At 56.6% G+C, this 21,194-nt stretch overlaps 1 protein-coding gene across 4 annotated transcripts in view; it reads left to right on the plus strand.

Annotated features, from left to right (window-relative positions):
- MPRIP (myosin phosphatase Rho interacting protein) overlaps nucleotides 1–21,194 on the plus strand; it is a 146,588-nt gene that overhangs the window by 114,126 nt on the left and 11,268 nt on the right. For 3 of the 4 annotated variants that reach the window (XM_028089463.2, XM_028089461.2, XM_088027919.1), the window contains exons 12-17: nucleotides 676–765; nucleotides 5,007–5,116; nucleotides 8,196–8,760; nucleotides 10,566–10,682; nucleotides 13,266–17,147; nucleotides 20,607–20,754. In XM_028089463.2, coding sequence (XP_027945264.1) covers nucleotides 676–765; nucleotides 5,007–5,116; nucleotides 8,196–8,760; nucleotides 10,566–10,682; nucleotides 13,266–17,147; nucleotides 20,607–20,754 — 4,912 coding nt within the window. The remainder of the gene's footprint in view (nucleotides 1–675; nucleotides 766–5,006; nucleotides 5,117–8,195; nucleotides 8,761–10,565; nucleotides 10,683–13,265; nucleotides 17,148–20,606; nucleotides 20,755–21,194) is intronic. The other variant, XM_028089464.2, reaches the window with a different exon arrangement.

The raw sequence follows: 21,194 nt of genomic DNA on the forward strand, positions 1-21,194 counted from the left end.
TACCAACAGCACAGTTAACACGTTTTGCATGTTATATATATCATATACTGCATTCTTAGAATAAAGTAAGCTAGAGAAAAAGGCCATTAAGAAAATCATAAGAGAAAATACATTTACAGTACTGTACTACATCAGAAAAAAATCCATGTACAACTGGACCCACACAATTCAAACCCATATTGTTCAAGGGTCAACCATACTTCATTCAAAACGATATATCAAACAGGATGAATGCAGCAACAGATGTGAGAATCGAGCTGTCCTTGGAAACCAAGCATTTAAAGAAAGATTTGCAAAAATCCATTGCTGACTTTTTAAAATATTTTTTTGAAAAAATAAAATGGTTTATTTGTGTTCTTAAAGGAGCAAACATTGTTAATTTTTTTCCTAGTTTATTTCTAATGTGCTAAATATCATCAATAGATAAAAGCCACGTAAATGAAAACTCTTGGGGATCCTCAATTTTTAAGAAGCTTTATAAGAGAGTCCCAAGATCAGGTTTGAGAACCACTGGCATGGGCTATCTTTGGCAGGATGCACAGGGACATGGCATGGATGCTTCCAGGTAGTATAGGATAAGCAGTATCCTTACTCATCAGTGTATGTGCCCGTTACAAATAAAGCTAACTTGGAAATTTGCTTGTCTAGGTGTTGACTTTTACTTTTTCTCTGTAGGCGGCTGACTTGGACGGGGAAATCGACTTGTCTACGTGTTACGATGTCACAGAGTATCCAGTCCAGAGAAACTATGGCTTTCAGATACATGTGAGCCTGGGGTGGAGTTTGGAGACAGGCTTGGTGTGGAGTTGGGCGACACGGGCTTGACCTGTTGGAATGTTTCTCCAAGAACCCGGTGTCTTGGTCCGGGGACACTTGTGGGCAAGCCTGACCGCCCACAGGCTTGGTCGGCACACGTTCTTTGCCGTCAACACTTGTGCCTTGACCTTTGCCTTCCTCTGTCCCTAGCACCTCATCCCAACCCCAGTTTGTGATCTGAGCAAAGAATTAGGCATTGGCATCTTTCTTCTCAATACCATTTAGAAGCTTTCTGTTACTGAAGGTTCTTTCCTTTTTCTTCTCTTTTAAAAGCTGGCATTTGGGAAGAACATGGGATATGGGAAATAAGAATAGAAGTGTTAAGCCTTTTAAACCTAAACACTAGGTTTTTACTCATTTGTTCTTCATTTGGACATTTATTCGTCCACTTATAAGTCTTTTTCCCCACAGTCTTGTGAGGGACTCAGGCAAGCAAGGCACTGCCCCCCCCCAAAAAAGAATCTGGAGAAATGAAATGGTTCTCCTGGGCCATTTCATTAATGCTGGTGGCTCAAGGGCAGGGCACAGTCCTCAGTTGTAAGATCAAGGGGTACCCAAAACCGCCCTCGGGCTCCAGAATTAGCCAGAGTGAGTCACAGAACACAGGAAAGCACTATACTTAACAATTGTAGTTTCCTTGTAGCAGAGGGATACAAATCAGAGCAAGGCAGAGGAAGAGACATGGAGAACTGTACTGGGATGGCCCCAAGCGCAAACCCTCCGTGTACTGGGATGGCCCCAAGCGCAAACCTTCCGTGTCCTTGGGGATGCCTTCCCTCTTGGGTGATGTGTGGCGGTACCCAGAGCTTCCAGTCCAGGAAGCTCACCCGAGTCAGTGGCCAGAGCTTTTACCGAAGCTTCCTGACTGTTGTTGACTTACTGTCCATGTAGTCGAATGCAGTTTCCAGCCCTCTCCCCAGAGCTCGGCTGATTTCACGTGTCACAAAGTCCCAACCCTCTCACTTCATGGCTGGTCTTTCTGGAGTGGCCAGCCCTCACCCTGAATAACAAGGATTCACAGGTTACTTCCCAGAAGCTGGGACAAAGGCCAGACCTCTCTTTGGGCAAAGCTAATTCTTTCCTCACAAGAGCCCTGGGAGCACGTGCTAATGAGCAGCCGGACAGAGCTGCCACCCGGGACTCGGTTTCTCACTGGGAGCCAGAACTCCACTTGGGTTGCCTTTTTTTTTTTTTTAAGACTCCATTTATTTATTTGACAGAGAGAGACACAGCGAGAGAGGGAACACAAGCGGGGAGTGGGAGAGGGAGAAGCAGGCCCCCCGTGGAGCAGGGAGCCCGATGCAGGGCTCCATCCCAGGACCCTGGGATCATGACCGGAGCCAAAGGCAGATGCTTAATGACTGAGCCACCCAGGCGCCCCTCCACTTGGGTTGCCTTTAACGGGGTCTTTCCTTTAGGTCTTTGGGTCCAGAAACTCAGTTTTATTCCTGGACTCAAGAGTAGATCAGGCACCTTGGGACTAACTTGTATTAACCAAACCCAGAGGAGACCAAGGTTCAGACCCACAGGCCAGTGAGTTTATTACAAGGAGAAATCCAGGCGGCAGCCCACCAGGCTACTGGTCATGGCATTGCCTGCATGCAGGGCAACTGCGTGGACACCAAGGCCTGGTTGGAGGTTGCAATGATGGCCCGACATCAGGGCCAGGGCATGAGCTGGTGGATCTTGGTGGCCCAGGCTGCCCTGCTGTGATGCTCTTCAGCCCTTGTCCCTGCCGGAGGAATAGACGTGCTCGGTAAGCCAGCATGTCAGACAGCGTTGGAGACATTGGTGAATTCTGGCTTTCTGGGCCCATGCTGACCCCCCCCCACCCTCACCCCTACTTTTCCATTTTAAAGAGCAGGTCTCTGTGGGTAGGGCATCCCCGGGGGTAAGAAGTGTTTTATCAGAGGTCAGCACCCATCACTGGGCTTGTTACAGCTTCATTGTTCTAGGGCTGCCTTCTACGTGATGAGGCCGTGGCCTGAACCGCGCAGGGGCCAGTCTCTATCTGAGAACGCACCTGCTCTCCCCGTCACAGACGAGGTCATTTCTGAGTCCCATGTGTTCCCCTAGCGGATCTCAGCTGTCAGTGAGACCCCTCTTCACTTCACCGTAGGCGGGGCATTGTGAGCTTAGCTCCTTCTGATGCTTTTCCATGAGCCCCATGGACTCGGAGTTCTAAGCCAGGGGAGATTGCTTCCAGTGCGGGAGAGGGGGGTCCCAGGAGGGGCCCAGCCTAGACCACTAAGGAGCTTTAGGATCTTGCGAGGCAGGGCTGGAGGGCTGAGTTTGCCGTGTTCGTGCCTGGCCACCAGACCCAGTGGCACCTACAAGGTAGCTGAGTGCAGAAGCCAGGTGAGGGTGGCACCGTGGCAGCCCTGCATGCCGGGTCAGGAGTCAGTCTTGTCCTGAGGTTGGGGGAAGCCCTGGAATGTATTAGAAGACGCTGAGGCAGTTGTGCCTTAGTAAGACACACCCAGCAGGACATGCAGCGCACTTAGGAGGGGAAGGTAGAGGCAGAAGGCCGGGCGGTGAGAGGCAAAGAAAATGGTGGGAAGGGCCATGGTGGAAGAGCAGCCGGGCTGTGGCTCTGGCCCTGGCCAGGGGAAGGCGGAGGCAGGGGTGAGGGGCTGCGCCCCACAGCACGGAGAGCCTTGTGCTGAAGGCGGGCAGCAGAGGCGGCTTCGCGGGAGGGCAGCTTCTGGAGCTCTGGCCCGTGCTGCGTTTGAGGCCTCCCTAAGAACATGAGACAGGCAGCCATGAGCGTGCACCTGGTTGGGAGAGAGCTGTTTGCAGGTGAGAGATGAGCTTGTGGGAGAGAATGTCCGGATTGCTGAGGTCAGACTGCAGAAAGCCCACATGAGTGGGAGGAAGCCGAGGAGCCAGGGATGCCGAGGAGCTGGTCCCGGGGCACGAGGGGCTGGTGCTCCAGAGAGCCCTGAGGCAGCAGCCCTGCGCTTGGCTTGCACGGAGGGGAAGTGGTGACGGAGAGATGAGCTGGGCCGTGGGCTGTTGGCTGTCTGGACTGGGGGTGCGGGCCGTGGCCTGAGGTGGAGGATGAGGTCAGGTCCAAGCTGCGCTTTGCAGCGTGCTCAGCCGGCCAGTGGTCTCTTACATGCTGGCCCCTGGCTGTGCCAACGTCCATCCCAAAACCACTTGGTGACTTCATCTTCCCATCAGCTGACTAGCTGACGTGTCTCGCAGGCCCATTGGTCAGTAGCCTGAGCAGCCTAGGGAACGGTACTGACACCCTCACTTCTGTGACACGGGAGCCCGTGGTGCAGGAACAGGGAGGTGGCCTCCGGGAGACCACCACCTGCATTTCGTGCCCCTCTTGTCTTGGGTGCTGCCTGTCCGCGTGGCTCAGTGACACAAGGGTTGCAGCCCAGAGGCCTCTCTGCTCGCTGGCCCTGCTGCCCGCTCTCAGCCCCTGTCTGGCTCCCCTTCCCTCCTGTCCGCCTTCTATCCCCACATGGTGCAACTCCTCTCCCTCAGCCACCACCAGCGTATTCCTCCGTCTCGACTCCTGTCCCACCAGGTCACCCAGGTCAGGGGCATGCAGTCCTGGGATTGTGCTAAAAGCACCCCCCTCCGCTCCCATATCCTGTCAGTGAGGACTGCATACCACCTCCTTTACCGCCTCGGAACCTCCCTCTTCTCTGTCGCCATGCTAAATCTAACTATGACTGCCCTGGCGGCAGCCCATCAGGTCTCCCTGCCTCTTCTCAGCCCGACAGACGCGGCCCCCAGAGGGCCAAGCCTGCCCGCCAAGTCCCGTGCCTGCCACTCTCCTCCCCATCACCCTGTGCACCTGCTGTGCCTGGCTGCATGCCGCTGGGCCTGGGACGGTGCTGTCCCCGGCCTGGGGGCCCCTTCCCACTGCTCGCCACACACTGGCTTTGTTCTCGGGTCGTGCTCTCTCCTTCCCCCTAGTCTGTGAGCCCCTGAAAGAGCAGGGCGAGCCATCCGGGGACCAGGGATGTTGTAGGCACACAGGAAACAGAAGAGGTTGGCTGAGTCAGCCACAGAAGCAGATTTGCTCTTTCCTGTGCTCTCCAACTTTTCTTCCAGGGGGGCACACACAGTGCTCCTAGGACAGCCCCCTACCTGGCTGCAGTTCTCCCTACAGGATGTCCTTTGGGGGCAGGGAGGGGACAGTCCCTGATGACAGCTTGTCTTTTGTGCAGACGAAGGAGGGCGAATTCACTCTTTCTGCTATGACGTCTGGAATCCGGCGGAATTGGATCCAGACCATCATGAAACATGTCCACCCAAGCTCTGCTCCAGACGTGACGAGGTAGGAGAGCCAGGGTGCCTGCGGGAGCCACCTTCCCTGCCAGCCACCGCCTCGCTCCGTCATGGGTCTGTGGTTCTCTCCCAGCACAGCCCTCTTCCTTTCCTCCTTTGTCCCATCGCCAGCTGGCCGCGCGCAGTCTCCCTCCGGCGTCCTGGTTTTTCTGCCTCACGTGACCTCTTCCTCCTTTAAGCCTGGCCAGGGGGGCCATGTGTGCAAGGAGCGTTTGCGCCCCTGGGGGTACTGAACTGAGTGGGAGAAGCCCCTCCAGCCCGGGCGCTGGGCCTTGCTGGCGGCGGGGTAAGGGCAGCCCTGGATGCCGCCTTCACGGGCTGCCAGGACGTGTCTTTTTCTTGGTCTTTTTGCCCCATGCCTCCATCTGTTGGATTTCTGTGCAACCAGGAAAAACTTCTTTGAGACTTGGTGCCAGAACTGGGTTGGAAATCTTGTTCTCCCCTCACGTTGAGTCTCTGTGGTTTGTACACCTCATGATGTGCCACATGCCTTCCTCCTCCTGCCCTGAAGGTGAGAAACCTGCTGTTTTCAGTTCAAGAGAAAGAGAAGATTATGGTGCATGGGGCTGGTTCCACGATGCCCAGAACTCTGACGTCCTCAGCTGAGGGCTTCAGAGCCTTCACCTGTTCTGAGAACCCATTTACACTTTTCAGGTCATGTACTTTGCATGATTCTTCAAGTGTCTTTCTTACGTTGTTGGTCACACCTGGTGGGGGGGGGGGGGCATCCCAGGGCCCACTGTGTGCCCCTCAGCGGCCTGGGGCAGCTGTGGCCATGCCAGATCTTTGTCAAGGGCTTGCCTGCTTCCTAGTGACACTGCACCTCTTTGAGCAAGAAGGTAGGAACAGAATCTCCTCTCCTATGTGTATTGACATTGTTTGTTCATTCCTTCATTTATTAAGTGAACAGAATATTTGGTGGTTGTTCCTGTCAGTAGGACCAGGTGTTGGTGGCCAGGACAAGTTCTCAAGTGTCCTCTTAGGAGAGCTTATCTGTTAGTGGAGTGCATCCTGCCCACGGAGATGAATGGCGCGCTCTCGTCCTCATGGGGCAGCCTCAGTGGCTGTCTTCGGGTCCCTGGAGCAGAGACCAGGCAGGAGCAGAAAGACCAAAGCTTTGTAAGGCCAACCTTGAGGGTGCCCCCCTAGCAAAGCAAGAGAGGCAGCTCGGGGTTCTCTGGCAGGACTGCTGCCACAGTGGCATGGGTGGTGGACATGAGGGGACCTGAGGTCCTCTCCTGGCCTCCAGCCCTCCCTGCCTGCTGTGTCCTGGCCGGCCCCAGCTGCTCCACGAGGGCCTGGCCCTTGCAGGGATTGAGGGGCCCAGCTGGAGGAAATCAGCTTGGGATGTCGCAGGGCCAGCATGTGGCGTTGGCCTCAGAACAGGAGTGGAGGACACACCTGAGCATATGCACAGGCACGTATGTCCCAGGGTGACCTTCACGGTTCCCTGCCACACTCAGATGTTGGGTCCGTGCGGGGACTGCCGGCCCACAGGGACCAGGTCTTGCATTTGTGTCACATGGTTGGCTTAGCGATTGTCTTCCTCACTAGAATTTACTTCAGAATTAGAGTGTCTCAAACTTAGGGGCTCCTCACTCTCCCCCAGTTTGTCTTCAGCCTTTCTGCTGGTTTCATTTGGGCTTTTAGAGTGTGAGGAAAACTTGGACTTTTTTAGTGCATACAGGGCCAAGTCAAATACAAAGGTCAGAGGGCAGGTTTGAGCAATGCATCGTAGTCCCCTTGCATCGGTGGTGGGGAGTTGCAGGGACTTCCTGCCGGGGGCTGCAGGGACTCCCCGTCACGGAGCCGGGGCTGCTGCCCCCAGCTCTCCGTGTGGTTGTATGGGGTCAGCTCTCAGTTCGGTGGCATTGGAAGATCTCTTCGGGAGAACTTTTCTTCAGCTGCGCATGTGGTCTTAAACCGGCAGCTTGCGGGTCCCACCACCCGGAAGCACTTGAGACACATGACCCAGAGCATGATGATGACCATGTTTTCTTTCCCTTGGGTGCCTCTTTCCCAGGCTCCCTTCTCTTTAACTCCCATTTAAAGACCGGCGCTCCCTGGGGCTCCTGGGTGGTTCAGCTGGTTAAGCGTCCAGCTCTTGATCGCAGCTCAGGTCTTAATTTCAAGGTCATGAGTTCAAGCCCCACGTTGGGCTCCACCCTAGGCATGGAGCCTATTAAAAAAAAAAAAGAAAATTAAAGACAGGTGTCCCCAGCCCACCACCCCACGGCACCACCCTCGCTGGCCCTCGAGACCCTAGCTGGCTTCCAGCTCTGTTCTGCCGGCTTGGGCAGGACCAGAGGCTACTCTGCTCCAGCCAGGGGCCTCAAACCACAACTGATGCTCCCACCTCACCCCTGCTCAGGGAGCATCCTCTTTGGGAATCTTTGCTTTGGGGCAAACTGGACAAAGGCATGGACTCCTTACTGGGCAAGGAGAGGTGCCCTTGAATCCGCTCCCTACTCACCTGCACGAGGTGGGCCACTACATGGTGCAGGCACATAGGTGCCACCCGGGCCATTTCTCTCACCAGGGCACAGTGGTCTCAGGCCTTTCATGCTGTGATCCATCTGTCACACCAGCCACCAGAGTGGTTTTCCTAAAATACAGACCTGATTGGGTTATTTACCACTTGTTAAAAAACCCTCGAGCCTTTGGGGAGAAGTGGTCAGTCTCATTCATTCTGTCAGCACTGCCCGGTGCATGCACGCCACAGGTTTGGCCTCCGTCACGATCTCCTTTAGATGGTGGCCATGCCCAGTGCAGCCTGTTGGAGACTCCGTCATGACACTCTCCGACAGCATCTCTGTCGGGTTCCTCTGAGGTCCGAGACTGGAAACTCTGAGCCATCTGTGGCTCTTCCTTTCTTGTCCCCACTCAGAACCGGTTTAGGTTCCCCCTATGTAAGGGACACAGGTAAAGGCAAAGTGTCCTTTCCTCCCCTCTCCTGTGGGAACCATAGCCGCATAGAAGGAGAAAGTGGTGGAGCTGGGCACCCTTCCAGGGCAGGTGGCTGTCACCAGGAGCTGCACCTCACAGGCTTCTCTGCCCCTTGCCCCCAGCTCACTGCCAGAGGAAAAGAACCGGAGCAGCTCCTCCTTTGAGACCTGCCCGAGGCCAAGTGAGAAGCCAGAGGCAGAGCGTGGAGAGCCAGACCCCGAGCAGAAGAGGAGCCGGGCTCGGGAGCGGAGGCGGGAGGGCCGCTCTAAGACCTTTGACTGGGCTGAGTTCCGCCCCATCCAGCAGGCCCTGGCTCAGGAGAGGGCCAGCGCCACGGGGGCTTCTGACGCCCACCCCGAGGCTGAGGCCGGTGAGCTGGAGCGGGAGCGTGCGCGGCGGCGGGAAGAGCGCCGTAAGCGCTTCGGGATGCTCGATGCCACGGATGGGCCGGCCGCTGACGACACGGCCCTGCGGATGGAGGTTGACCGCAGCCCGGGACTGCCTGTGACTGCCGACCTCAAGACACAGAACGTCCACGTGGAGATCGAGCAGCGGTGGCATCAGGTGGAGACCACTCCTCTCCGGGAAGAAAAGCAAGTGCCCATTGCCCCCCTGCACCTGTCCTCCTCCGAGGATGGAAGTGACCGGCTCTCCGCTCATGAGCTGACCTCTCTGCTGGAGAAGGAGGTAATGGGCAGACAGGTGGCGGGGTTCTGTGCAGCAACCTTCCGCAGCACCCGCTGTACCTGGTGGTGGCCTGAGTGGTTCAGCCTCCTAATACTGAGGAACATGTGGTCCAGACCGCTCAAGGAGAGACAGACACACAGACAGGTTCTTAGAGTACAGTGCAGGCACAAGAGGCATGGGAGGGTGCCACGTCATGGAGGGGTAACCAGGCCTTTCCAGAAGGAAAAGGTGTTTGCCATGCAGTGGGGACACTGCCATATAGAGCCGGGGATGGCCAGAGACTAGGCCAGTGGGATGCAGGACCCAGGTGGGGACTTTGTCCTACCCTGTTACAGGCACGAACTAGAGATTTGAGGCAGGAGAGGGGCATGAGCAGAGTTAGGTTTCCGGATGCGGTGGGCGGCCCTGGTTCAAAGCGGCCAAAGCTTGGAGGCAGAGATGAGCTCCGAGCCTTTTGCAGCAACCCAGTAACCATTGATGGGATCTGAGAGGGGTGCGGGTCAGGCAGCAGTAGGCAGAGGCTGGATCCTGGATGTTGAGGAATATTCAAGATGTGAAACAGAGGCCCTGCTGCGGGGGTGGGGGGTGTGAACCTGGCAGGCTGGGAAGACGATTGCTGTCATGCCACCGACCTGAATAATTCATTGAGCACCAGAGTGGGCCCCTGTGGGGATGCAGAGATAAGTGGGCCAGGCCCTGCATTGGGAACGTAACCAGAAATCAAACCTGGGAAACTTGGTAGTGGGTTTGTAAATCTGAAAAGTGAGTTTCCTGGACGGGGAGGTACAGCATTATACTGGCCTTTTAGGAGCACTCAGCAGTATGTTTCAAATGTGTTCTTTACAGAAGTAGCTAATGAAAGCGGAAGAATGGCCACGTTGGCCTGCCCTCATTTATCTTTTTCCTGTTAAATTTATGCGGCTGACGTTTATCATTAACGCCAGCACTCTGATTTTTTCCCATTTCTACACATATTAATATAATAATGAAGGCAGGATGCAATCAGAGTTCAAACTCAACATTGCTCTAAAGTGTCAACGGGCCTGCTGGCCCACAGGTCACACATTGGACCATGAATCTGTCAGAGACAGCAGAGTGTGAAAGCCAGGCGACTCGGTGCCGCCCCCAGCGGAGCCTGGCTGCACTCTGCCCCCCGGCGGGGCGGGGCGGGGCGGCCCCCACAAGCCAGCGTCCAGTAGGCACCTGAGGGAGGCTTCAGGGAAGGGGTGCATGGATGGATGACTCAATTCAAAGCCATTGAAAGCAAGAAGAGTGTGAAGTAGCTTGTTTGCTTTACCCATCTTGTGGAACCCTTCCCGCAAACAGAATTCCATGTGGAATCCATTATATAAAAGTGGTCAAAAGGAACTGTTTCAGCGGAAGCTGCAGCAGGGCCTGGAGTGAGGCCTGCCCCAGGGCAGCACTGGCCTATTTGACCACACTCAGGAAACCGGAAGGACCCAGCAGGGTGGTCTTCTTCTGACACGGGCTTTTACAAAGCACCCATTTCCTGGTGGGGTCTGCTCATCACATCCTTACGGGCATGTGGGAATTATGTGGGTGCCCTGGGTGACAAGTGCGCTGCTGTCGTATACGGCTTGAGCCGGAACCTTCAGTTCTAGATGCTGCAGAGAAAGACCAGCAGATCAGCACGTGCACCAAAATGTGGCCACGTGGAAGGCCAGCCTGGGAGTCCGTGTCTCTGGCCTGGCCGGAGCCAGAGACGCCGCGGGGGCCTGTGCTGTGCTGCTGCTTCTAGTCCTTGCCGTCGCTTTGCTTAAAAACGTGTGTCTCTTCGCCCACAGTTGGAGCAGAGCCAGAAGGAGGCCTCGGACCTTCTGGAGCAGAACCGGCTCCTGCAGGACCAGCTGAGGGTGGCTCTGGGCCGGGAACAGAGCGCCCGGGAGGGCTACGTGCTGCAGGTAGGGCTGAGGGGCTGCCGCGGCCCCTTTTGGTTGGGGCTTCAGCGTGAGGACCCAGGCAGGCTAGGAATGTGCAAAACCTGGCTGAGCTGCCCCTGACAGGCCGCCCCACCCCCACCCCCACCCCGGCTCCTCTGCCACAGCATCAGGGCTCGCGGGCTCGTGGGTCCTCTGTAGCTTCGCCCTCGTGGGACGGTGTGGAGAATTTGCCTGAAACCTCGGTCTCTAAGGGTTTTTCTTTGTTTCATAATGAAATCATCCCGATCGTCTTTCCTCTTGGCTCTCAGAGTACGCAGTATATATTTATTATAAATGTCACATGTGTGCCTGTGGTTTCTCCGGGCTTTCTCACAGTTTTTCGGTCCGTTTCACCAGTGGGAGAAACTGAGTAACAGCAGCCAGGTGCCTCCTTACCGCCACAGTAGAGCTAGAATGGTTCTGCACCCGTGACCTTGTGTGTGCCACACCCGCAGGGCAACCTGGGGCCATTAGCGCTGGCCTAGGGGCCCCTCGTCTTCTTTTCTGCCTAGGCTGAAGTGCCCGGGCAAAGTATGGCCGCCCGGCCATCAGCCCACTCTCCCAGCAGCCTAATGGGAAGGGCAGCAGCCTGAGTCCTGAGCTGAGACCCAAACCCATATGCCTTCCACCAGGGAGCTCCACGCCCACATGCCGGCCAGCAGGCAGCGGGCACTGCCCTGGTGTCTGGCCAGGGGGAGCCCATTGTCCTGTAGCATTCCGGGCCCCATCTGACTTCTGGGATACAAAACAACACACTCCTGCCCCCATCATGCTGATATGCTTGTGGGGAGAGCTGTTGGTTGGCGCAGTGCTGGGGAAATGCAGACTGGGTTGATGGAATGGGGAACGTGAGCTCCCAGCCAAGGCTGAGGATACAGCACTCCAGTCAGGGTCCTGCCACTGACCGGTAGAAGCCGGTGCCATGCCCTGCAACCTCAGCCTCCTTGCCTGTGTAGACTTAGAACTGGACCCCAAGGACCTTTCCAGCTCTCAGTGACCCAGGGTCTCGGTGATAAGTGTCTGTGTCAATGTTTCCAGACCACAGCACCCTGGCCACCTTGGGCCAAGTCATCCCAGGCAGCACATGAGCCTCTGGGCAGAGTTTACCTTCCCTCCTATCTCCGTGCCATTTTTTTGTTGCGTGTTCCCTCTGTCTTCTCTTTCTCCCCCAGCTTTAACCGTGGCCCTGGGCGCCTCATGTGCCCTGGTCCTCCCCGGTCCCTTCAGCCAAGGAATGGCCATGGTGGGCATCCCTCTTTTCCTACATGTGCTTCCTCGGTCATTTTGTGCAGACTTTCCAGGTTTGGGGAGATTTTTAAACCTGCACCAATTCACTTCACATCAGGTGGTAAAGATCCTAGCAGCAGATTTTGCACATTGCTAACCTAAGAACCTGCCTCTGTGTCTAACCTAGATGATTGCATGAGCCTGCACCAAAGCCCCTGGCAACGCTAGGCAGAGCTGGTGTCTTGAAACCTTCCCACTAGTTCTAACAACGGGTGACACTTAACCTCCCTTTGTGCTTTGAAAATGCTTATAACCAAGTCATTCTGAATGAGTGAGGGGCCTTTGGGGTTCAGGGTCAGGAGGAGAGCCGTTCCGGGTGGGCACTGCACCGGTGGTGCTGGGAGGAGCTTCTTGCATGGTTTGGAAGTCGAGCGTGGAGTGTAACTTTAACGTAACTGAGTGTCACATCTGTGGCTTCCCTGACAGCAGATCAGACCTAGAGCAAGCCACAGGCAGGCCAAATTCTTAGGCTGGGCTCTTCTCACTCTTGTTCATGTTGTTTTCGCCCCTGCATTAATTAGTTCTGTCTATTCTGCATGGCTTTCAGTTTGGGGAGTTTTGTTTCATTTGTGTTTTGTTTCTTGCACGCTTCACTCTCTTATTTTGAATTCCACGAAGGTTTGTTTGTTTTGTTGATTATCATGTTTTACTCCATGGTTTCCGTTTTCCCCTCGTTTTGTCTTCTTGCAGGTAGAGATTAGTTCTTCCTGTTACTGTAGAGGACGGGCTCCACTTCCCAAAGGAAAATGTTTCAGATGTCATCTCACTGGCATCCCGAGCAGTTGCCTCTCTTCCTTCTCTCCCCGTCCTAGAAGGAAGTGGCACCACCACCCGCACCCCACTGCGTCCCGGCTTTGTTAGGGTTTGTTGCCTAGAGCCGTCTACCTTTTGTTTTGCAAAACAAACAAACAACAGATCCCGAAGCTCTGCTCCTCCCCCTGTCCTCCTTCCCAGCGTTCTCCTGTCCTTCAGTCTTCGTTTGCTCATCAGTGTGCTCCATTATTCAGTTCTGTTTGGTTTAGTTCTTCTAGAAGCTGCTTGGTTAGAGCTGTTTGATGTTACTGTCCATGTGTTCTCTTTACCTAGAAGCAGCTACTTGCCAAAAAAAAGTTAAGATGATTTGTTGGATTTGTTTTTTAATTGAAAAAAAAAATTATGCCAAGGATAAAAGGCAAACCCACCAAGGAGCTTTTCTGTGGTTGACCCTGGCCAGAGGTGTGACACTCAGAACTGGGAGGCCCGAGTGGTACTAACCAGTATTTAATCGGTTTTTTTAAGACTGAAGTGGCCACTTCCCCATCCGGTGCCTGGCAGAGGCTCCATAGAGTCAACCAGGATCTGCAAAGCGAGCTGGAGGCCCAGTGCCAGCGCCAGGAGCTGGTCACGCAGCAGATCCAGTCCCTGAAGCGCAGCTACGGGGAGGCCAAGGACGCGATCCGGCACCATGAGGCCGAGATCCGGAGCCTCCAGGCGAGACTCAGCAATGCCGCTGCCGAGCTCGCCATCAAGGAGCAGGCGCTGGCCAAGCTCAAGGGTGACCTGAAGCTGGAGAAGGACAAGGTCCGTGAGCAGCTGGAGGAGTGGCAGCACAGCGAGGCCGCGCTGAGCAGTCAGCTGCAGGCCAGCGAGCAGAAGCTCAAGAGCGCCGAGGCCCTGCTGCTGGAGAAGACGCAGGAGCTGCGGGACCTGGAGACGCAGCAGGCGCTGCAGAGGGACCGGCAGAAGGAGGTACAGAGGCTGCAGGAGCGCATCGCCGACCTCAGCCAGCAGCTCGGTGCCAGCGAGCAGGCCCAGAGGCTGATGGAGGAGAAGCTGCAGAGGAACTATGAGCTGCTGCTGGAGAGCTGCGAGAAGGAGAAGCAGGTGCTGCTGCAGAACCTGAAGGAGGTGGAAGACAAGGCCAGCGCCTATGAGGACCAGCTCCAGGACCACGAGCAGCAGATGGAGGTCCTCCAGAAGGAGAAGTTGAGCGCCAAGTTCGAGGGCAGCGAGGTAGTACACCAGCTGGAGGAGCAGCTGGAGATGAAGGAGGCCAGCATCCAGAAGCTGGCTGAGCACGTCCAGAGCCTCAGAGACGAGCGGGACCTGATCAGGCAGCGGTTCCAGGAGCTGATGGATCGTGTCGCCCTGTCTGACGGGGACGTTGCTGAGCTTCAGGAGAAGCTGAGGGGAAGGGAGGCTGACTACCAGAGCCTAGAACACTCCTACAGGAGGGTGGCCGGCCAGCTCCAAAGCATGCACACGCTCCTGAAGGAAAAGGAGGAAGAGCTGAAGCACATCAAGGAGATGCACGAGAAAGTTCTGGAAAAGAAAGATCAAGACCTCAATGAGGCTTTGGTTAAAATGGTTGCCTTGGGGAGCAGCTTAGAGGAAACAGAAATGAAGCTCCAGGCAAAGGAAGAGATTTTAAGGAAATTTGTAAAGGAGTCTTCAGAGGACGCGGAGGAGGAGCCACGGAGCGGCCCAGAAGAGGCTGAGGACGGCACTGTGCCGTTGGGCCCGCAGCTCCAAGCTGCCGGCACACCCCCGGCCTTCCCACTTCCCAGGCTCGAGGATGAGGCCCCGGCGGCGGCCCTGGGGGAAGCGCGAGGCGACAGCAGCCCCAAGAGAGAAGACAGTGTGGGCTCTCTGAGGTCGGAGGTGCCGGACAGGGAGGGGCACCTTCAGAGCACGGCAAAACCTGATCAGGGTGTCCCTGGTGTCAAAAGGCAAAGAATCCGGTTCTCCACGATTCAGTGCCAAAAATACACCCACCCTGATGGGTGCGAGAAGACCTGGACCAGCAGCACATCCTCCGACACCAGCCAGGACCGGTCGCCCTCAGAGGAGAGCATGTCGTCAGAGGCGACCCCCAGCTCTCTCCCTGCCACCAGCGACTCCGACACCTATCTCTCCATAATCCACTCCCTGGAGACGAAGCTCTACATCACGGAGGAGAAGCTCAAAGACGTGACAGTAAAGCTGGAGAGCCAGCAGGGCCAGAGCCAGGAGGCCCTGCTGGCGCTGCACCAGCAGTGGGCCGGCACCGAGGCGCGGCTCCGCGAGCAGCTCCGCGCCAGCCTGCTGCAGGTCGGAGCGCTCGCCTCCCAGCTGGAGCAGGAGAGACAGGGGAGGGCGAAGATCACCGAAAAGCACGTCGGGGAGCTCGGCGACTTCCAGGTGAAAAACAGTCAGGCTCTGGCTTGCTTGGAAAACTGCCGAGAGCAGCTGTGCTCTCTGCAAGCGGCCGGCCCGGAGGAAGCGCGGGGCGCAGGCGCGGGCCCCCTGACCAGCGTGGAGGACGCTCTAGCCAGCACCGTCCAGGCCCTGCGCCACTGGCCCGCTCCCGCAGACGGCGTGGCCCGGCCTCAGCCAGAGGAAGCACATTTCGTGGAGCTCGGGAAGGCGAGCTCGCGGCCGCTGCCCCGGCCCGAACTGACCGAGCAGGAGCAGCTGAAACTCCTCTCCGATCAAATAGCTCTGGAAGCCTCACTGATAAACCGGATAGCAGACTCTCTAAAAAACACAACATCCGATATCTCGCGCGTTCTGCATGAGATTTCTCAGTCGGGAAAGTTGCCCCTGGAATCTGAAAGTGCTGCTCTCTGCCCCGGCGACCCGGCAGACACCTGGGCTAAGAAGGTGCTGGTGGATGGCGAATTCTGGAGCCAGGTTGAGTCCCTGAGTAAGCACCTGGGAACGCTGGGCAGAGAGGCAGCCGGCGCATCGGGAGGTGGGCAGCAGAGCGTCCCCGAGGCCCTGGTCCCTGCCCTGGCAGACGCCACGTGGGTCAGGGCAGAGCTCAGCTTCGCGCTGCAGTCGGCGAGGGAGTCCTTCCACCAGAGGCTGCAGAGCATCCAGGAGACCCTCCGGGGGACCCAGCTGGCCCTGCGGCAGCACAAGCGTGTGCTGGGGGACATCCTGGGAGCCTACCGAACCCCTGACTTCGAGAGAGTGATGCAGCAGGTCTCAGAAGCCCTCAGGCTTCCCACAGATGTTGAAGACGGCAGCATGCAGGCGTCCTGGGACCTGAGCCCGTTAGGAGAAGTGCTCAGTCATCAGGAAGCAGCCGGCTCCCGGGAGCCCTTCTACGCGTCCGTGTCCGACCAGAGCTCTGGGGCCCTTGTCGCTATTCAGGAAGAACTCGCCCTGCAGCTTAAAGATAAGGCCAGCCTCCTAGGGGAGATATCTGCCGCATTAACCTCGCTTCCCCCTGTGGAGTCAGTGAGAGATTGTCAGAAGCTTCTCCAGGCATCCCAGAACCTCTCCTATGATACTTCCCTGGGAGGCCTCGGTCAGTATTCTTCATTATTAGTTCAGGATGCAATCATTCAGGCTCAGGTGTGTTATGCAGCTTGCAAAATCCGGCTGGAGTACGAAAAGGAGCTCCGGTGCTACAAGGAGTCCTGGCAGGGCGGGGGAGCCTCCTGTCAGGAGCACGAGCGAGCAGTTGGGGCCCTGAGGGAGGAGTACGAGGAGCTTCTCCGGAAGCAAAAGAGCGAGTACCTGGAAGTGATTGCCATCGTTGAGAGGGAAAACGCTGAGCTCAAGGCCAAGGTCACCCAGCTGGACCATCAGCAGAGGTGTCTGGAAGAAGTGGAGAGCAAGCACAGTGAGAACATGTTCGCCCTGCAAGGGAGGTACGAGGAACAGATCAGGTGTGTGGTGGAGCAGCTGAACAGAGCAGGGGACACGCTGCAGGCCGAGCACAGCAGGGTCCTGAGCCAGCTGGATGCCTCGGTTAGAGACCGGCAGGACATGGAGCGGCACCACGTGGAGCAGATGCAGAGCCTGGAGGACAAGTTCCAGCTCAAGATCAAAGAGCTGCAGACCATCCACGAGGAGGAGCTGAGGACCTTGCAGGAGCACTACTCACAGAGCTTGCAGTGCCTGCAGGAGGCCCTGCACCACTACCAGCGGCAGCTCCCCGAAGCCCTGCCAGCTCCCGGTCCCCCGGGCAGCCCCCACCGGTCCACTTCCTCCAGCTGGCCCGCCAGCCAGCCCCGGGATGCCGTGCAGGCCGCCAAGGGAGAGGCCGACTCCATGACAGGGCTGAGAGAGCGCATCCAGGAGCTGGAGGCCCAGATGGATATCATGCGGGAGGAGCTGGAGCACAAGGGCCTGGAGGGCAACGCGGCCACGCTGCGGGAAAAGTACCAGAAAGACTTCGAGAACCTTAAGGTTCTGAAGCATCATCCTAATTTTCAAGGCAGCGGAGGGGCAGGTGTTCCTCTGCTGGGGCGGCGGGGCGGGGCGGGCAGCGTCTGGTACGCAGGGCTCTCAGGTGGAGCTGAGACACGGTTCTCCGCTCTGAGTTACTGTCCAAGCAGAGCCAGGTTGATACTCTGTCCCTCCCCTGACTCCTCGCAGGCGTGGTGTGGTCTCAGAGCAGGGCCTGGCTGAGGGTCTAGCCTCCTGTTCAACATCCACCCCACCCCCGGGGAGGACTGGCAGAAGGAGAACAGGAGCACCATGAGAGAGGGAGCATGGCTCTGCCTGGTCCTTCCCAGTGCCCCCAGCAGGGGAAGCGTTTGCTGCCCCCGTCCCAGCCTCGCCCTCTCTTCCATCCCCACAGAACCCACTCCAGGCCAGTACAGATGCAAACCTGAGGAGGAGAACCCAGGAGAGACGGGCCAGAGGCTCCCGTAGACAGCTATCTCCTGAATGCCCTAAGGGAGCAGATTTGGGGTTCCCAAAAGATGGGGCTATTTACAAGACAGTGTCGAGGGTCACTCTCGTGTCCAGCTCCCTGTGGGGAACTGGCATTTGATAGGCACTCTGTGGAAGAAGGGCTTTTCTACTGAACACACCTCTCGGCCACTGGTGCTCCTTCTCTGGGGGCTATGAGAAACGACCTGACCCCCGCACCCCCACTCCGTTTCGCACTCTGCGTCATTAGGCAGAATACCCGGGCCCTATCATGTAAAGGTGACATTCCCAGGCTTCTCGGGGCCTTGGGCTGTGTGGGCCAGTCCAGGTTCTCACCCACCCCCGTTACAGCTGGACACGCCTGCCTGCATGCGTGCAGCATGGCTGCCCAGCACTTTACCTAAGCTTCTCAGCATTCTGCCCCTGAGCCTCGCACCATCCCTTGGAGCTGCACGCAGTTAAGTGGCCGGGCTCCTTGAAAGCCCTCCATCCCCAGTCAGGCCCCTGCTAGGATGGCGCCTCGCCCAGCCAACGCGCAGAGCTGGCTCCCGGGCTGTGGGCAGCTTGCTTGGCTGCCCCTGCCAGACGTGGCGCGAATGCTGCTCTCTAGCAGGACGCCCACAGGGCTGTTTTCTGTGGCCCTGACAGCGTGAGAGAGATGTGCTGTGAGTCCGCAACAGTGTACTCTCTACGTCCAGGGGACGACGCAGCCCTCTGACCAAACACAAGCACGTGTGGTCGTCAGCAATCTCTCGGCTGGCCAAGAGGCCGTTTTCACTGTTCCTTTTCCAAGTCAGTCAGAACCTTTGGAAAATTGTTAGGAATCATGAGAAAGCTTCAAGGGCTATTTCCCAAAAGTGCACAAATGGTGTCCCCGTGGTGGTTCGTGCATGTGAGCACAGCATTCAGTTGGGCGAGGTCCACCCATAACAGCAATTCACATAAACACCAGTCCCTAGCGCCCTTCCAACAGAGCACCCAGCTCTGGGCATGTAGTTGAGGTCCAAACTGGTGACATCGTATCATTAGTTAGCAAGGAAGCGGGTTGGGGGCTTCTGGTAAACCTGTCTCTAGGGGCTGGGGCGCTGCTCGTTCCGTGCATCCTCTGTCGTGTGAACTGTGAGCATCCAGCCCATCCACGGTGTCCTCACTGGCGCCCTTGAGATGCAGGCATCATAGCTAAATAGCACTCTTGAGGGCCTCCGACTAATAGCTGTTTCTTTGTGCAGTTTTGCCTGGGTCAGGGAGACCAGGGTCTTGGCCTGACAGCCCCTCTTCTGACTGCTGCAGGCTGACACCTTCCCTCACAACTCTGCACAGTAGCTGTTGAAGAACTGGGATTGATCCCAGGGATGGCTGGCTTAAAAATTCAAATTTGTTTATAGGCAAATCGTTTTTAACGCACATGCTGTCCAAGGAAGCAGCTGGTCTTTAAAGCTAATTCAGTGTTTCTGTCGGAAGAGTTTTCACCCTTAACTTCAAATATTCTAAAGCCGCCCAATCAAACTAAACCCTAAAAGACCTACTGGCCGTGTGCTTACTATGAACCAAAGTATGCAGGAGGGAAGTTGAGGGGCTTGGAGTGGGCCCAGGGCTGGGAGCCACAGCCCAGGACTCCTCCAGCTGTCCTGTGGTGTGAGGGCAGTAACAGGAGGCCAGCGGCCTCCGGGGGGGGGGGGGGCCTGGGAGAAGGAATGCCCAGTGAGCGGTGAGCAGCGGTTAAGACCAGTGGGCCAGTGCAGCCAGTCTGTGGCAGTAAAGTCCAGACTGTTCGAAAATACTGAATGGAGTATCTCAGAAAGGACCGTGGGGGCTCAGACAAAGACACCCAAGTGTGGTGGTTTGATTTCTTCTTACCCTTTCTTGAATCCAGGTGCAAGAAGTTTGATCAAATAGTATATAGGTCGGGAGAGAAGAGCCTCCCCCACCCCCCACTTTGCATTTCGAATGTAACATGGCCGTACTCCTCTGGTTTTTTAAAAATCACTGGAAGGCCTGATCCCTACTCTGAAAGAGATCTTGCAAGGGATTTATACAGAAAGTGTGCCTCCGTGCACAGAAAGCCGCGCACAGACCCCTCACAGTTGTGCGGCACAGTCTCCTGCACCTTTGGTAAGAGTGTTCCGCTAAGCCAGGCGTGGGCTTCTCTGTGTGCGTGTGTGGGGATGGTTGGACCCCATCTCAGGGGTACCTGTGTCCTTCCCCGAAACCCACGCGCAGGTAATAATCCAGCCTGTGTCGTAACAAGGCACGGACAAGTGTGGAGAGCCCTTCTGTTATATGTCTCATTTCAGTTAGTTAATTAGCGCCCTTCTTTGTACTCCTTGAGAAAGGAAGAAGGGAGGTGCAGGCTGGAAGAGAAGAGATCATGTAGCCTAATCTGACTCCCTCAGTGGACACCAGGTGAAGGTGGCCAGCTGGTTAGTGGCGGGGCCAGGCCTCTTGGCTCCACGTACCCCCTGCCCAGTCCTCACCGGAATACCCGTCATTCACAGGATGGTCTTGGCTCCCTCTAAGAGCTGACAAAGACCTATCGCTGTTTGTGACTATTTGTGAAATGCCCTGTCTGGTGCTGAAAGCTTCTTGCTGTGTATCTCAAACCAGACCCAGCCAGCCTCCGTACGTTTACTCTCTTCTCCCTTCTTGTCAGTCCTGCCCAGCCGTGATTCTGTAAAGGTCGGGGATTGGCTGTTTTAAATTCCACTGTAGCCACTTCCCACCCACAGTACCGACTTTCCCACAGAGAAGCAGGATTCCGAACAAGCACCCAAATAAGTGAATTTATGTAAACTCTCTTTCCCAAATGCTCCGATAGCATTAGGTGCCCGGTAGCATCAGTGTGCGTCTGCAGACAGCCATCAGAGGACAGGGAGCATGCTGTCTGGACCAGTGCACCTCGAGGGGCCAGGCTGCTGGCTTCATGATAAACAGAACATCCAGCACAAAAGTAAAGGGGAAAAAAATCCACGGAGTCCCTTTTGCATCTTACAGGCCACGTGCGAGCGAGGGTTTGCAGCCATGGAAGAAACGCACCAGAAGAAGATTGAAGACCTGCAGAGGCAGCACCAGCGGGAGCTGGAGAAGCTGCGAGAGGAGAAGGATCGCCTCCTGGCCGAGGAGACGGCAGCCACTATCTCAGGTGGGAGCTGGGCCGGGACGGGCCACTTTCACGCCGAGGGCAGGACAGGCGGCAGGCTTCCCGAGCTGACCGCCCAGCGTGGCAGCGAGCAGCCTTCGCGCTGCCTTTTAGCTGAGGCTTCGGCTTGGTTATCCAAGGCAAGCCTTCCACAGTCCCCTCCAAGGAAGAGGCTGCTTTCAGGAGCCCTCTGAGAGCTTGCGAGCCCAGGGCCGGCACCCCCAGCGACACCCAAGGGGCTGTCCCCAGCCTCGCCAGTCCCCGCGCTGGCATTGCCCTCACGCTGCATAAGCCCACCTCTGCCTGCAGTGCCGAGAACATCAGAGCCCAGCGTTGCTGCAGCTCCTGCCTGGTGACAGACTTCACCACGGAGCTGACGCGCTCTGCCCTGAGCAAGCCTTCGTGCCGTCGGTTTTGTGTTACGCTCCCTTTATGTGCTTGTG

This window comes from Eumetopias jubatus, unplaced genomic scaffold (genome assembly GCF_037043125.1).
Source record: "Eumetopias jubatus isolate StellerSeaLion01/CBP00866 unplaced genomic scaffold, mEumJub1_p1.0 scaffold_10, whole genome shotgun sequence".
In the NCBI taxonomy this organism is placed as follows: domain Eukaryota; kingdom Metazoa; phylum Chordata; class Mammalia; order Carnivora; family Otariidae; genus Eumetopias; species Eumetopias jubatus.